This window comes from Lactuca saligna, chromosome 5 (assembly GCF_052625555.1).
Source record: "Lactuca saligna cultivar CGN05327 chromosome 5, ASM5262555v1, whole genome shotgun sequence".
In the NCBI taxonomy this organism is placed as follows: Eukaryota; Viridiplantae; Streptophyta; class Magnoliopsida; order Asterales; family Asteraceae; genus Lactuca; species Lactuca saligna.
This window is the reverse complement of record NC_136421.1, coordinates 93,378,325-93,394,151: the sequence shown is the minus strand read 5'-3', so window position 1 is coordinate 93,394,151 and position 15,827 is coordinate 93,378,325. Positions and strand designations below refer to the sequence as shown.

General features: G+C 35.8%; 1 protein-coding gene across 3 annotated transcripts; it reads right to left on the bottom strand.

The window, feature by feature from the left end:
* Window positions 1–7,444: 7,444 nt before the first annotated feature.
* LOC145047236 (ENTH/VHS family protein) lies at window positions 7,445–15,554 on the bottom strand. 3 transcript variants are annotated; one of them, XM_078995478.1, is made up of 12 exons: window positions 15,488–15,554; window positions 15,357–15,404; window positions 15,216–15,267; window positions 13,967–14,046; window positions 13,827–13,905; window positions 13,579–13,662; window positions 12,893–13,038; window positions 12,234–12,479; window positions 10,319–10,476; window positions 8,923–9,080; window positions 8,010–8,373; window positions 7,445–7,854 (listed from the first exon to the last, which is right to left on the bottom strand). In XM_078995478.1, the coding sequence occupies exons 2-12, from the start codon at window positions 15,395–15,397 to the stop codon at window positions 7,613–7,615; spliced, it is 1,650 nt and encodes a 549-aa protein (XP_078851604.1). In that variant the 5' UTR covers window positions 15,398–15,404; window positions 15,488–15,554; the 3' UTR covers window positions 7,445–7,612. The 3 variants fall into 3 exon arrangements, with proteins under 3 accessions (XP_078851604.1, XP_078851603.1, XP_078851605.1); XM_078995477.1 differs by having other exon boundaries at window positions 15,357–15,533; XM_078995479.1 differs by having other exon boundaries at window positions 7,445–7,851; window positions 15,357–15,533.
* Between the last annotated feature and the right edge of the window lie 273 nt (window positions 15,555–15,827).

The window sequence follows — 15,827 nt, the reverse complement described above, 5'->3', positions numbered from 1 at the left end:
TTAGTGTGCCGGTTAACCACACATGCTCCACTAACCGACTTAAACAAATCACAAAGTGTAATTTCATGGATTAGCACCTTATTCACATTTTCCTAAGTAACTAAGATTGGGTATTATTAAGAGTTTAGTTACTTAGTATTTATCATTAATACTTTTAATGAAGGGAGAATTATAGTCCTGTCGAACTCGTTCGGCTAACGACCCTCCACCGGTCAAGGAAGCGGTGGGTGAGAGTGGACACCCATTAAACTGTCATTTTATAGGCGGTAACCTTATACCCCCTTATAGACCGGCTTCGTGAATGAGGCCTACTAACGGTAAGACTGACTTTACTCTTATACATATATATAAATATTATTAACTTATAATATTATAAAGTATAAGGGTTGAATTTTTACTTTTAAAATTCTAAGGGCTAACTTGGAATTAAAGTATTCATAATTGAACACTTTTCGAATTCCAAAACTTGAGGGCAAGTTTTAAAATTATTCAAAACTAATTAATTCCATAACTTATGTGTTTAAAGTAGTTTTAATCCAAAAACTCTTCAAGTTCTATAACTTGAGGACAAGTTATGGAAGACTTTAAACTAATAAAAGAATTAAATTTTCTTATTTTATAACTTATGGAATTATTAAGGTTACACACTTTATTCTTTAATGAAGTGACTCTTGAACCTCCATAACTTGAGGACAAGTTATGGAGTCATAAATACAATTAATGATGACAAGACTCTTCATTTTTTGTAACCATTGCCAACTTTTATGAGTTTTATGAGTCTTTAATGTGACTCTTCATGTAACTTGAGGACAAGTTACACAAACACATTTTATACTCAACTCTTAGATTAAAATGGATTGAAAACAACTATTTCAATTAACTTTTCTATTAATCTAAGCAACTCATAAGAACAAGATAATTCAAATCAAACTTTTCATGTAATTAGTCTAAACTTTAAACTAATACAAACCATGAATTTATTGACAATTATCTTTGAAATTGGATTAGCATGAACATTACCACATCAAAAACAAGTTTATAAGTCCAAAAACATCTTAGGGTAATGTTCCTAGTCCAATTCTAGCCAAAAAAAAAGTCGAATTTATGCTGTCTGGGGTCCAACTCGTCGAGTGCATGAACCAACTCGGTGATTTGGATCGATTTGATCACTTTTTATGCATGGACTCGCCGAGTCTCCTGATGGACTCGCCGAGTCTGATGATCAGACAACAAACAACTTCGATTTTTTAAGCAGTTTTGCAAGTATAACAAGAAAACAAGCCTAGGCTCTGATACCACTGTTGGGTTTTGAGCATTCTAACACTACTATGGTATACATGAAACCCTATAAACCTTGGATCTATGTTTTCTCTATTATACATGCAAGTAAGAACTATTCAAGGCTTTAATCCTAACTAGCATATTATGAAGTTCTTATTCTACAAAGTACTAGTTAGATGACATACCTTTTGATGTAGCTTGATGTCTTCAAGATTTAAGAGCTTAGACCCAATAGTGTGGAAGCCTCAAGTGGAATCACAAATCACCAAAACACCTTGGAAGACTTTAGAGAATATGGATACTTGGTTCTCTCTAGTGAAATCGGCTAGCCCTTCTTAGTGTACCACACTAGTGCCCATTTCACCAACCAATGACATCTTTATATGTATATATATATATATATATATATATATATATATATATATATATATATATATATATATATATGGAGACTAGGGTTAAACCCATGACCTTTCATTTCATATGATCCATGTGTTAAACACTCCATGGACTATCCATGAGAGCTTAGCCCAACCTAAATGAACTTGGCCCATTCCATATATATAAGAGTCCATATTTAATTAGTTCATTTTGATCACTTAATTAATTTTAAATTAATTCTTGATCAATACTAATTAAATAATATGATTTCATATTAATATATTAGAGCTTATAGTATATTAATATTAATCATAAATATACTATTTTCAAAAGACTATCCATATAAATTGTGTTGGTGAAGTGCAACCAAAGGGACCATGCTGGGTCGGGTCAAGTACATACCAAATATAGTTATGGACTTATACATTAATCCAATAGTATGGTACTCAAACCATAACATCACTCCTCCATCCGCTCCGATGTATGGTACTCGAACCATGACTTCACTCCTCGATCCGTTCCGATGTATGGTACTCGAACCATAACATCACTCCTCAATCTGCTCCAATGTATGGTACTCGAACCGTAACATCACTCCTCAATCCGCTCTGATGTATGGTACTCGAACCATAACATCACTCCTCAATCCGCTCCAATGCATGGTACTCGAACCATAACATCAATCCTCCATCGGCTCCGATGCATGGTACTCAAACCATAACATCACTCCTCCATCTGCTCCGATGTATGGTACTCGAACCATAACATCACTCCTCCATCTGCTCCAATGTATAGTACTCGAACCGTAACATCACTCCTCAATCCGCTCCGATTCATGGTACTCGAACCATAACATCACTCCTCCATTTGCTCCGATATATGGTACTCAAACCATAACATCACTCCTCCATCTGCTCCGATGTATGGTACTCAAACCATAACATCACTCCTCTATCTGCTTTGATGTATGGTACTCGAACCATAACATCACTCCTCCATCTGCTCCGATGTATGGTACTCGAACCATAACATCACTCCTCATTCCAATCATTAGAACCTTCAGAATACTCCATGTATCAAGTATGGGTCCTCTGCTTTCAGTAGTACGGGCTCATACTACCTGCCACATCTACTCATACTTTCCACATGGACTATCCCGGAGCTCCTAAGTAGCTGCTTGACCTTCTCGTTCACCAATTCCGTCGCGCGTGCTCGCTCCCCAGTGAAATTCTCTACTCTGCCAGCACACTCATCTGGCTAAGGTTACTCCTTAGGCTCTTCCTAGATTCCCACACTTCTCTACCATCAGCTACTGAAGAGCTCCTAATGATGCCAGCCATCTACCTCCTGAATATCGTCATATTCGCTTGGTAGCTGACTCCCATCATCAAGAGTTCCACGAAGCACGAAGCAAGCAGCATTCGAGCATCGAAGAATACATAGGACTCACTCTGGGTGATAACTCTGCTTGCTCTACTCATCCTCGAAAGTACCACCGAACTCTGCAACTCTTCCCCTCGCGGGTTCTAACTATTCTTTCGCTAAGTACCACGGTACTCATCTAGGTATCTCCCCTAGATTACTCCTCTACTCAAATCCCCCTACAGGATTCCATCTAAATATTCTCACTCATCACATACTCAAAAGCACATCGCATATAACAGCAATTCCTAGGCTAAGGCATCACAAATCAGGCCACTCTAGTCCTAAGATATGAAATACCTAGCCTGTCTCTAGCATGCAATAATATTTCATAAAGTGTATCATAAATATCTCATAACACAAAAGCAATGGCATTTTGGGAAATCAACGTTCGGGCTCTGGCTGATTGTACACACTGCTCTTTATTGCTTTCTCTTTGAACTCTTATTCGCTTTAGAAAATTATTTCTTTGAAAACTTTTCTTACTTCCTCAGTTTGAGTCCAGATTTACCCGAAGGTGCATCCGAATCCCTCAAACCAAGGCTCTGATACCAACTTGTAACACCGTAAATTTCAAAACAAATTTTCATTTAAATATAGTGGTTTAATTCTTAAAAACACTTTTCTTAAAATCTTATTCATAATCAAATTACAAAACATAACTCCATTTTCACTTGCATAATAAACCAGGATCCTCAAAACATGACTCTTTCGCTGGTGTGTACAATCGAGTCGGTGCCGTCCCGTGATCCTGAGAGAAACCTGAAACACATAACACTGTAAGCACGAAGCTTAGTGAGTTCCCCAAAATACCACATATAACACATATTATCCACTCGAGGCTATAACTCTGTGGGTCCGTGCACCCAAACTCTGTGAACCCTCAGGTTCTAACTCTGCAAGCATGCACAACATAAATCACATAGAAGAATGCAGTACAACAACAATAGATATAAAACACTATATCACATAACTCTTTTTACCTACTCAAGGTAAAGTATATAGTGAGAAGACTCACCTCGCGTATCTCGGTAACTAGGAAATCCCTGAAATCACTAGTGCTCGATCTCCCGAGCTATAGTCCTCCTATAACACAATACATCTCTAATTAACACTTCCCAACTAAGATTGACTAACCCTATCAAGTCAACACCGGTCAACTCTGGTCAATGGTCAACGGTTAACCCCAACTCGCCGAGTCTGGCATGGACTAGTCGAGTCTCTATGGGGACCCGATTCCTCTGAGTCCCTTCCGACTCACCGAGTCACTCACCCAACTCGGTTACTCAACCCCTGGTTCGAAATCCCTGAACAACCTGCACCAACTCGTCGAGTCTGCCAATAGACTCAACGAGTGCATTCCATGCACAACCCCAAACGACCTTCTGAGGTCAGATCTGTTCCACTAACTCATAGATCCAGTCCTTCCAAGCTTATTTATCACGTGAAGTTCATGTCTTGGTGCTCATATCACACCTAATGACTCATAAATGGTGTTTTGACCTCAAGCACAAAGATCCCAAACCAAAACCTCCAAGGATTCATAAAAAGCTTGGACAAAGGGACACTCTGGACCTCCAAGGGTCCAGATCCAGAACCTAACTCACTTAAGGGATCATGGGAGCACTAGATCTAGCCACAAAAGGGCTCAATAAACCCTAAATCAACATGAACATCACCTTAACAGAAATTGGCTCGAAAATAGTACCTCAAATGTGATGTTCTGGACCTCAAATCTTCAGGATGTTAACCCTCTTGCTTCCTCTTGGCTAAAGCTTCCTTTCCCTTGCTAGACAACACCTCCAAGGTTGATAATGGCTCCTTCTCTCACTCCAAACGCTCAAGTGCACTAGGGTTTCGCTCTGGGGGCTGGTGAGCACAAATGACAGCCATAAGGCCCTTTAAATAGCCCCCAAACCCGAGAAATTAGGGTTTCATTAAACAGCGCGGACTCGCCGAGTCCACCAATGCGACTCGTCGAGTCCAGTCATTAATCCGGATGAGAAATCGCGCCTCTACTCGGCGAGTCTACGCACCAACTCGCCGAGTTCTTCCTCAAAATAAAATGAATAAATATAATACCTGAAATTCCGGATGTTACAGAAAATTTTTGAATGGACGTGGGAGTCTGAGGCAGAGATGTGAGAGCACTACCCGGATTTAATCGCAGCAGCAGACTTCGAGGACGAACTCTAGTTCAAGTGGGGGAGAGTTGTAACATCTTGTTCTTCCAGCTATTAACCATTTTTTCCCTTAGTATATGATTATTTCCAAAGTGGCCTTTTATGGCATTTTTGTATTTTGGGGGCAGCATGGGTACGTTAGTCGTACATACTGGTACGTTAGGCATATCTGGTCTCGCACAAGTACATTGAGCGTACACTAGTACGCAGGATGTACGTAGCTTGGACCAAATCCTAAAATTTAGGGTTTGTGCACTATTTAAACACCCTTATAGCCCCAAAACCCTTCCTCTTATCAACCTCCTCCCTCATATCATCCCCCTTGCAAACCCTAACCCATTTTGATCATTTTTAAGCTTTTGAGTGGGTTATGGGTGTTCTTGTTTCTGAAGGAAGATCATCAAAGAAGTGGTTTTGCTCTCAAGTCCTTTAATCCAGCATTTTCTCTTCATTATGCACCATTTGGAAGTATAAAGCTCCAACCTTGATTCATGTTTCTCCATATCTTGGTTAAGCTTAGATTTGTATCCCTTTTTGTCCCAAAACCTAGGTCTTTGTGAGTATAAAGTACTCTAAATCCTTTAAACTGTCCTTTCAGAAATTTTAGGGTATTTTATGTCATAAAATGCAAGCTTCGATCTTGGTTTGTCCCCATGCAAGAGTTATGGTGTGGCAAATGATTAAATATGTTAGGTTTTTAGTGTTGGGTTGTAGCCATGTAAAGGCATAAAGATTGCAACTTTATGGCCTTAGAGGTTTTAATGAGCTTAGATCTGAAATTTGGACGTAAGGTCATAAGGCATTAAGACCTTAATGAGAGTTTTAACCTAGGGTGCGAACGTCGGGCGTAAAAGTATGTACGTTGCGCGTACTGCACCTCGATCCCAATTTCCCTCTTGCATCAGTCGTTGTACGTAGGGCGTACAAGGTGGTGCGCAGGGCGTACAGCCCAGTTCCAGCTTTTGGGCCTTGGACCATTAGGTGTTGGGCTTTTCAGGTTGGGCCGAATGGGAAGGGCAAAATGACCTTTTGCCTCTAATTAGGATATTTGGATTTTTGGACCATTTATTATGGGTTAAAAACTTGGATTATTAATTAGGGTTATTTTTGGGATTTAATTAGTGTGAGGAACCGTGTTAGCAACAGGTCGAGTGTGTGGCTTGATTATCTTCTTTCAGAGGTGAGTCTCCTCACTAGATCTATGGGTGGAAGGCACCAACACCGGCCCATTACTTTGTTGTGTAGAATGCTAATTGTCTTTGTGATAATTGTATGAAAAACCAAGATTTGACCCCTATCAGATCCCCTATCAATTGTATGAAAGACCAAGATCTGACCCCTAGTATTTTTATGAAAGACCGGGATTTTGTCATCGGCATTGCAAGAAAAAACCATGATTTGGCGCATGGCAGAAAGTAACTATAAGACTGTGATTCAATTCATAGCATTCATTATCTTGTGTGTGGTATGTGGTACTTTGGGAAAGTAATTAAGTTTTGTGCTTACGATTTTGTTTATGGTTTCAAGTACTTTTGGTTCGAAATGGAAAGGTCTGGCGTGATAGCACAGCATCCTCCCCTCATGATTCCGCATTCTAAATAATTGTACTATGATTTTTTGAATATTATAACTGGATGTTTGATTTTGAACAATTTATGAATGAATTGATAACCTTCCAAATGAAACGTTTTATCATTGTTTTTGGGACATTACAGTATCAAGAATCAATCACCTAAAAGCTTCAAAAGGCATAAACTTTTGACTCGATGAAAACATGAATTATGAGTATGAGCTTTGGATCAATTGTTCTTTCGAGACGAGAATTAGAAGTGCATTTAACACTTGAAGTAGTTAACACCCCAATGAAGTTATTAATCACAAACCAAAACAACCTATCCTTTTTAACACAGATCCATTAAATCCCTTTTGTTATAATTTGTAGTCTTACAAAATAAGATAGGTGAAGGCTCGAACAATTTAGTTGTTAGTTGAGGGACCCTGTATGGGATATTCTTTTTATAGAGTGATAAACGAAGGGTTTGCCGAAGGATAGGAGCTCTCCCATACCTTTTCCATCTTCATTAATAATTGTATTAATACACATACATAGAGAGAGAGAGAGAGAGAGAGAGAGAGAGAGAGAGAGAGATTATTTTAGCATAAGTGCAAGGTACCAAGATATAATGGACTTTTTGTAAAACAACCGCAAACAAAGTCATGGTTCCTTTAGTACACACAATTTAACATATCCATCCACACATGTCCCAACCGAACCGAAGGATTTCACACTGATTTAATCAGATACATTTTAAAAGCAATTGCATAAGATTGAGGAAAAGGAATTTTTACTTTTGGAAAGAACCAAATTGATTTTGATTGGCAGTGCTGCTTAGGCTAGAGAAGAAGTCATCTATATTGGTGGATGATGATGTAAAAGCAGGGGGGGATTTACCAAGCCCAGATCCCATACCCATGGCTTGACCCATGAATAAAGAATTTGGGAACCCCTTTTCCTTCTCCTTCTCCTCAGATCCCGTAGATAGACCACCCACGATGCCCACATCTGTCAGATCCACCTTCTTGGCTGCTGCACCAAATATATGAGAGTGAATATAAGAAATCATACCGTTATATATGCAGGGCTACAAAGTTGCAATCAACTTTTTGTTCCATTGCTATTGCATTGGATTAGAACCCATGTTAATCATGAAAAAAAAAAAAAAAAGAAGATAAGATACTTACGTCCAGATATATTGAGATCAATTAGACCACGGCTCAAAGAATCAGCCCAAACTCCAGATTTGACTTGAAAGCCATCTTTCTTTGAGGAAAGAGGAGGAGGAGGAGGAGTTTTAAGATTTTGGCTGTTTAAGCTATCTGTCTCTGTATGAGAAGAAAAGGAACCAAAAAAGTCTGAATTATCGAAATCCGTCATTGGGACAGCAGCAAATGGGTCAACTATTTTGGTTGGTGTTGTCGTGTAGGATTCTGAAGGCTTATTAATCTCGGGTTGGGATTGGGGTTGCACTGCTGCTGCAAAAAAGTCCATGGCTGGAATAGCTGCACAACTTGCAGGTGGAGGAGAGGCAAAAAGATCAACTTTAGTCTGCAGCACAGCAATACTTTATTAATTACATGTTTCCAAGTCCAATACTGTAATAGAAACAATCAAACTAGGATGTATGCTAATACAAAAAACAAATCAATCGATTTCATACTTTTTGTTTAAAATCAAAACCAAACTGGAGAAACTCAATTTCCAACCCCAATAAACCAATTTTGTTTTTGGGTTTTCTTGGTTTATGTTTCTCAGTTGTATAAAGCAATAAAAATAGCAATCAGTTACATGGATTTGTTTAAATCATATTTCATGAAGGACGTACATGTAAATTTATATCTAACATAACATAACATAACATAACGACTTGCTTTCAGTCTTTTCTTTTTAGGACAGGACATATACAAAAAAATACAGCACATTGCATTCACTGGTATTTGGAAGTATAATCAGGAATTTTTTTCACTAGTAAAAATATAGCACATTGCATTCACTGGTATTTGGAAGGATAATCAGGAATTTTTTCACAGGACATTATACAAAAAAATGAATTGAAATGTTGTTAAGTTTGTTTGGTATGAGAATTAACAAGTTGACCTGAGATCCTGCTGATACAAAAGCGGCATCAGCAAACAAATCAACCTCTTCTGACTTGCTATTTCCATTACCATTAGAATTCTCTGTGGCATCTAAAAGGTCACCAATCAAACTTTGTCCAAATAAATCCACTTGTGGAGAGCTTGCAGCAACCGCCTCTGCCAAACACCCAAACTCTATCTATGTAAGCTCCACAAAGATATACTAAACAAAACCATCTTCAATCCAACAAATAACATCCTACCTACCTTCATTATACTATTTGAAAAATTCTACCCAATCAAAGCAATGTCATCCATGCAAATACAAACCAATTTTCACACCTATAACTACCTACAACTTTATATATATAATAAATTAAAAGTACAATGGTGGAACAAAAAGAAATGAAAGTATTATGCCATCCATAATAAAACAGTACCCTCAAAAACATTAACGTAAGCACCGGAAAGGAAAGCCATGCATAACTAAAGAAAGTAGGGTAAAGTTTACTTTCATTAAAACAAAACAATGCCGTAATTAGGTGGATTTTTCAAAGTACGATACCTTTATAAGAAGAAACTGAAAGTACAACATTGTAAATAAATTTAATGGCAGTATGATGCTCTAATAAACAATTAAATGAGAGTACGTTGCACACATGATTAAATGCAAGAAATAGCAACATGTTCATTATAGCAATCTACATATATTTCAGTATTATTCTACATAGAAAAAACCTCTAGACAAGCATAGCAATTTCATCCAATACAAAGTTATTTTCGCTGGCATAACTTTTGTAAATATGATGTTCTGATACGAAAAAAAAAATTTGCAAGTACAATCCTATATTCTTCAAAGTACAATGCTTTTTCATCTAATATGAGATTGGGGAGCAACCTAGATTATACCATTAAGAGGATGGTAAAACTTGCACAAAAATACACCGATAAAAAGTAGATAGAACAATATAACTAATAGAATTCCATTAACTGAGGAAAAATCGAAGAAACTTTTGTTTTGTGGATAAGGGACAAGATAAGTGAAAAAGTTCTTTGTCAATTTTAGACAACTAGAATAGAAGCAAGAGGAGGAAAACATGATACCAAAGGAACTCAACAGTTATCTCAATGTTTGAAAGAATTCCATGCACATGCTTTCAATTAATTTGTTTACTTCTGTTTCTCCATATTTACAGCAATGTATTTAGAAAAATCTACCCAATTATAGCAATATCATCTGAATACAAAGCAATCTTCACTGCACATCCTAATAAGCAAAGAAAAATGAAATTACAATGCCTTAATAAGACAACACAGTAATACAAAGAAATGAAAGTAGAATTATATATAACATGCAAATAAACGAAAGTATTCTTGCATTTAGCCCAAAAACTGACAAAAAGAGGAAGGCTTACTTGAATTTGATGTTCCTCGGGGGTCAAAATCATCAAAATCATCATCATTGTCATTAGAAGGTGCACTCAAGCTTTGCAACCTAATCGAAGAATTTTTATCAGCAGCACTCTTTACTGATGCTTTTGATGCACCACTAGCTGAAGACTCTTGAATTGTGCTGGCATCGAACTTTAAGCATTAGCAACAAGACTTAAATATAAGAAAAACGCAACGCAATCAAAGTTTACATGATAATGACTGAAATTATCTAGTAAATGCCACTATGAGTAAAATGACATATGAACATAAACATCTTTCATGGTGTCTTCATAATTTATGCACTTGATTACATACAAACTGTAACAACCTTTTGCAGCCATCAGATTTTATAAATAGATTAAAATCATATCAGAATTACCCGTTTAATTTGACTGACATTTTATTATCATCATATAAATCAAATCAAATGTGTTAAACTAACTCTACATGATGCTTCTATTTTTATTCTTCTTGAAAATACCTACTCTCCACTCACCAGGCACTAATACTATAGTCTGTTCCATCAACTACACCTCTTCACTTACTGGGAAGATGATGGGGATATTGTTTGTAAAATTAATAAAACTATCAGTTTCTTCACAACTCCATTCTTGTAAGAGGGTGTTTTGTTTGCTAAATGTTTTGGAAGATATTGGAATCTGTGAAAGGAATCAGAAGTTAAAGGCTTCAAAATCTGTTTTTTTTTTTTTTTTTTTTTTTTTTTTTTTTTTTTTTTTTTTTTTTTAATTCTGTCATGTATTTGGTTTGCTGGAAATGCAATGGAATTTGCTGTTCATAAGCATTCATGATCGAGTAGAGGAAAGCAGATGTATAGGCAAGAGACAAAAGGTGTTTACTTGTGATATTCTGGGGCTAAAAGGGTATTTTAAGTAATTTTTAACAAGGAGGAAATGTTTGGTATTAGAATGGAATCTTGAAATCTATCTGTTCTGTAAATTGCCACAGAATTCATTTGCAATCAAACTTAGGGTTGGGCAACTTCCAGAAGAATATTTCCTTCATTATGTCATGTCACCACCTCCAACAAGGAAAAATTAAGTTGCAATCTTCAGGCAGCATTGCATCCTTTCAGTTGGTATTTAATAACCTTAGGTGGTATGGCTTGTTTCTTTTATACTTAATGGACTTATTGGGGACATGACTTATTCTGGTGAGCTATATTATTATTATATATGAGTGTTTCTTTTTAACTTAATGGAGAGAGAATGACGGAACTCATTAAGTTTTAATTTTTTCCTTCCATCTTCTCAAGTGTGCTGTCATTTTCGCAAACATTTTTCTAAATGTCAATAATCCAGACAGCACTTAATAGAAGAAAAAAAAAAAAGAGCCTAAGACAGCACATGCGACCATGATCCCAGGTGAACTAAAAACAAATGCTTCTTAACCAAACAATTTATGCATAAGAAAACTCCGAAAATACATAAATTTTAATGCAGGCAGCAACATTTCACCTTTTTTTTCCAATTTATGTAACAAAGTGGTTTCTTAGACGAAATATGCATTTTATGAATAAAATATGCAACATTGTAATTGGGAACTGGTTGTGGCACCGGTTAAATTCTTATTTATGCAACATTTTTCCTATTTATATATACAATAATGTTTCAGTTTTTTACCAATGCACCCAGCATGTATTATGCAACCGTTTTTCAAGGCTCAACCAGCAGAATATTGCATATTTTAATCCTAAAATGGAACATTGTTGCACATTTTATTAATATAAAAAAAAACACCTTAGTGCATGATTTGGGAAAAGCACTAAACTTTATTATTGCATAAATACATAATAAATGATTTGGGCTTTACATTCTTAATCAACCATAAGCAAATATGTATTTTTTTTTTTTTTTTAAACAAGAATAAAGATGATACCTTCCATGTCGAGACGAGCCTTTCTTAGAGTTAGAGGCACTCCCCGGGGTACGTGGTTTATATTTACCTGGTTCAAACCTATCTTCCCCTGATTTTTCTCTCTCCTTAAAACTATCTTTGAATGTTTCACCATCTTTTGAACTACCAAAACCCCCATATCTATCGCTTTTCTGAAAGTTACTGCTGCTAAAGGAGGCTGCGGACCCTGACTTAAATGTTATTCCCGTTGATGATAATCCAACGTACCTAATAACCCATAATATCACATCATTAAATTTCACACATGTTCCAAACCTCAAAAATATTTCAATCACCCAACTTTTGATGTTGTGGAATTTTGTATTCTCTTGTTCCATTGATATGAAACTCTGTATTTGGTGTTGATGTGAACATATGACATACTACTAGGTTTATTCAAACAATAACAGTCATCAAGTTTCAGTTTTGTTCCAATGTTAGAAATTGTTGAACAAATCCTATTTAATCACGTCATATGACCAGATCAGAGCCACACCAACAAAATACAAAACGCCATAACATAGAACAGAATTGAAAGTTGAATGGTTATAACATAACCCTTGAAAAATAATTTTCAGTGCCAAGGTGTGAAACATATTTAGTGACATTGTCCAGAAATAAGAATGGGGAGTGTCACTTACTTATCACGAGTTGCAGCAGCTTTGTTTCTAGCTGCTTGTATCTTATCTTTGTCATTCAACAGAGCCACTATGGTTTCAACCTTTTTCCTCACATTAATTCCACTGTCCTTCCCGTTTGGCTCAACATATTCGAAACATGAGAGCGACTTTGTGATTTCAAAGATTCAAACAACAATAATACAATACGTTAATCACTAACAACAAGCTTCCATTTTATTAAATACCATTCCTTAGCCCAGGGGTGTTTTTTATCAATCAATCATGGAATGGAATGAATATTTGCAACATAACCCACTTTTATTTATCATATGTAACTTTTGATGAGATAATTTTTTTTTTTTTTTTAATTTTTTAGAAATAAAAAAATAACTAAGAAATATCGGCTTTATTAGCACTTATTTGGGTTTTATGAGCTTTTAATATGTCCAATTATGATAAGTTTTGTGAAAAAAAAAAAGTTCATTAACTATAAACAACATAACCTGTAAAGAAGAATCAAGTTTACATATAATATAAAAAATTATAGAAAACTCATTTCATTCCTTGAGTTGAGGGCAATCAAACATGTCATGGAATGTAATGACTCATTCCATTCCTTCGTTTTCATCCAACCAAACCAAACCAAACCAAAGAAACCCCAAAAGAACTGACAAAAGAAAGATTCTAGAGCTGAAAAAAAGACTTACAGAGATCTGGAAAGTATGTTCTATAATATCATCAACTGCCCGCTCAGACCCATTTGCCACCAAATACTCTATCACAGCTAATGCCTGGAATAAAATATCTCAGAACAAGACATACTAAATATACACATATTTATAAGATGTAATGTTTTGATTTTTGAATTTGAGGCATTGGAAACAACAAGAGATTTAAAATAAGTTACCTGACAAACAGCAACAAATGTGAAAACAAAAAATGGTATTGGTAGTACCTTGTATACATGACGCCAATTGCGGTCAGTTTCAGTTAATCTAGCCCATAGAACATTCATAACCATCTGACATTCAGAGCTGAAACACATAGTGAGTCAGCCAACAATCATCTAACTCGATACTAAATTTCACTACTTACAACTTTTTTGTCGCCTGTGCAATCTCTGCCAATGCAGTACCATGTGGACCCCAAGGTTCATCATCCGTTGCATCTAATACCTGTGCCAAAATCAACCACCACAATTACCAATTCAACAGATCCATCACAGCTATGACCTATCTATCATTATTAGTGGATCTTGGTTCGGAAGTGGACAAATACAAATTCATTCACATCACCTGTTTCAGCCAACCATTTGAAACAAATCTATCATATGAATGGACCCACTATACCAACATGAAAAAAATACATTCATTTGCTTTTAATTCTACTTCGGGTCAGATTACAGCTTTAGACATCAGAGCCCAAAACTCTTTTGGTTACTAATAACCTTTGGAACATGAAGTCAAATCCAGAAAAAAAAAAAAAAAAAAAACAAAAACAAAAAAAAACAAAAACAAAAACACCACAAACATATTTTAAAAAAACTTGGTCCATCATGCTTTTAGATGCATACCATAATGCCATAGAAAGAAATTTAAGCAAGGTTCAAATTCCATGATCAAATAAATGCATTATGCATCCCATCCGTGTATCAGAGCAATTTGTGCTACTATGATCACAAAGCATGCTCTTTTGACATTATTAAATTACAACTTGATAACATCTAATTATCGGAAGAATGACTATACAGAACCATGAAACACAGCAATGACCTAAAGGAATTACTTAATCTACATAAATTCATCCAAAATTTGCACCATTATCATAAATTTTATATAACATATGTAACATCAAAGAGTGTGTTTGAACTTGAGCATACTATTCACTGTTTGAAACTTGAGATGCATTTTCACTTCGGAAACTTGATATGTGAGATCCTCAAGCTTAAAATTCACCAACTAAGACGATGAAATACTTCCATTCTAAAAAAGAGCCATACTTGAATTGCTATGATACCTTTCAAACGCAAAAGTGATATGCGTTTCGATGCACTAATACCAACATTATTCCATTTCTAGTATGTGCTATAAAGTTTAATCCAGTAACAAATCTTTTTTCTCAAAATGTTCAAATTCAAATCAATTTCAAAGTTAAAAGTTACTTTTTGTTATTGTTAATTACCCGATTTACCATTTCCAGTACCACAGTGAACCCATGTCAACCCTAAATCCTGGCATCTGAGTGATCGATTGCCCAAATGCTCAAACAACACATTCGTACATTCCTTTCTGAGAGCTACGATCACAAAATTAAAGCAAAAAAATTAGGTTGTTGTTGTTATTACCTTCTGTTCAATCTCAGGAACCTTCAATACTTTCAAATTCACCTCTCTCTTTCTGCAATTAGGGAGAATCAAATGAACGTTGATTAGATATCGACGAACGTATACATCTAATTTCGTAAAAAAAATGGAAACAGAGCTTACATCTCACGGACAGTTTGATCGATAACTTTCATGAAATCCATCTTTGATCTGTAAGAGAACCGATGAATGACGAATTGGGATTTTTTTTTTAAACGAAACGAGAATGGATCTACGATGAAACGTTTAGGTACCTTTAGCTCGATATCAGGGGAGACCGAATCGATATAGATCTATATAAGGAATTTTGTAGTTATAAACCTTTTGAAAAGAAATAAAACATATAAATGGAATAGAAAGGTAATTAACTTTTCGATTTTCCATCTATTAAAAATATTTATACACATCTAGGTAACGAATTTTTTCAAAGCGTTCACATATTGCGGTTATGAACGATTATGCAACTGGTCATAATAATCATATGTGAACACTTTCAAATTCGTTACCTACATGCGTATAAAAAAAGATAGTTATCTAGATATGAAAAAAAAAACAAAATTAAATTACAAGAATGGTCCATGTGGTTTGGGTAAT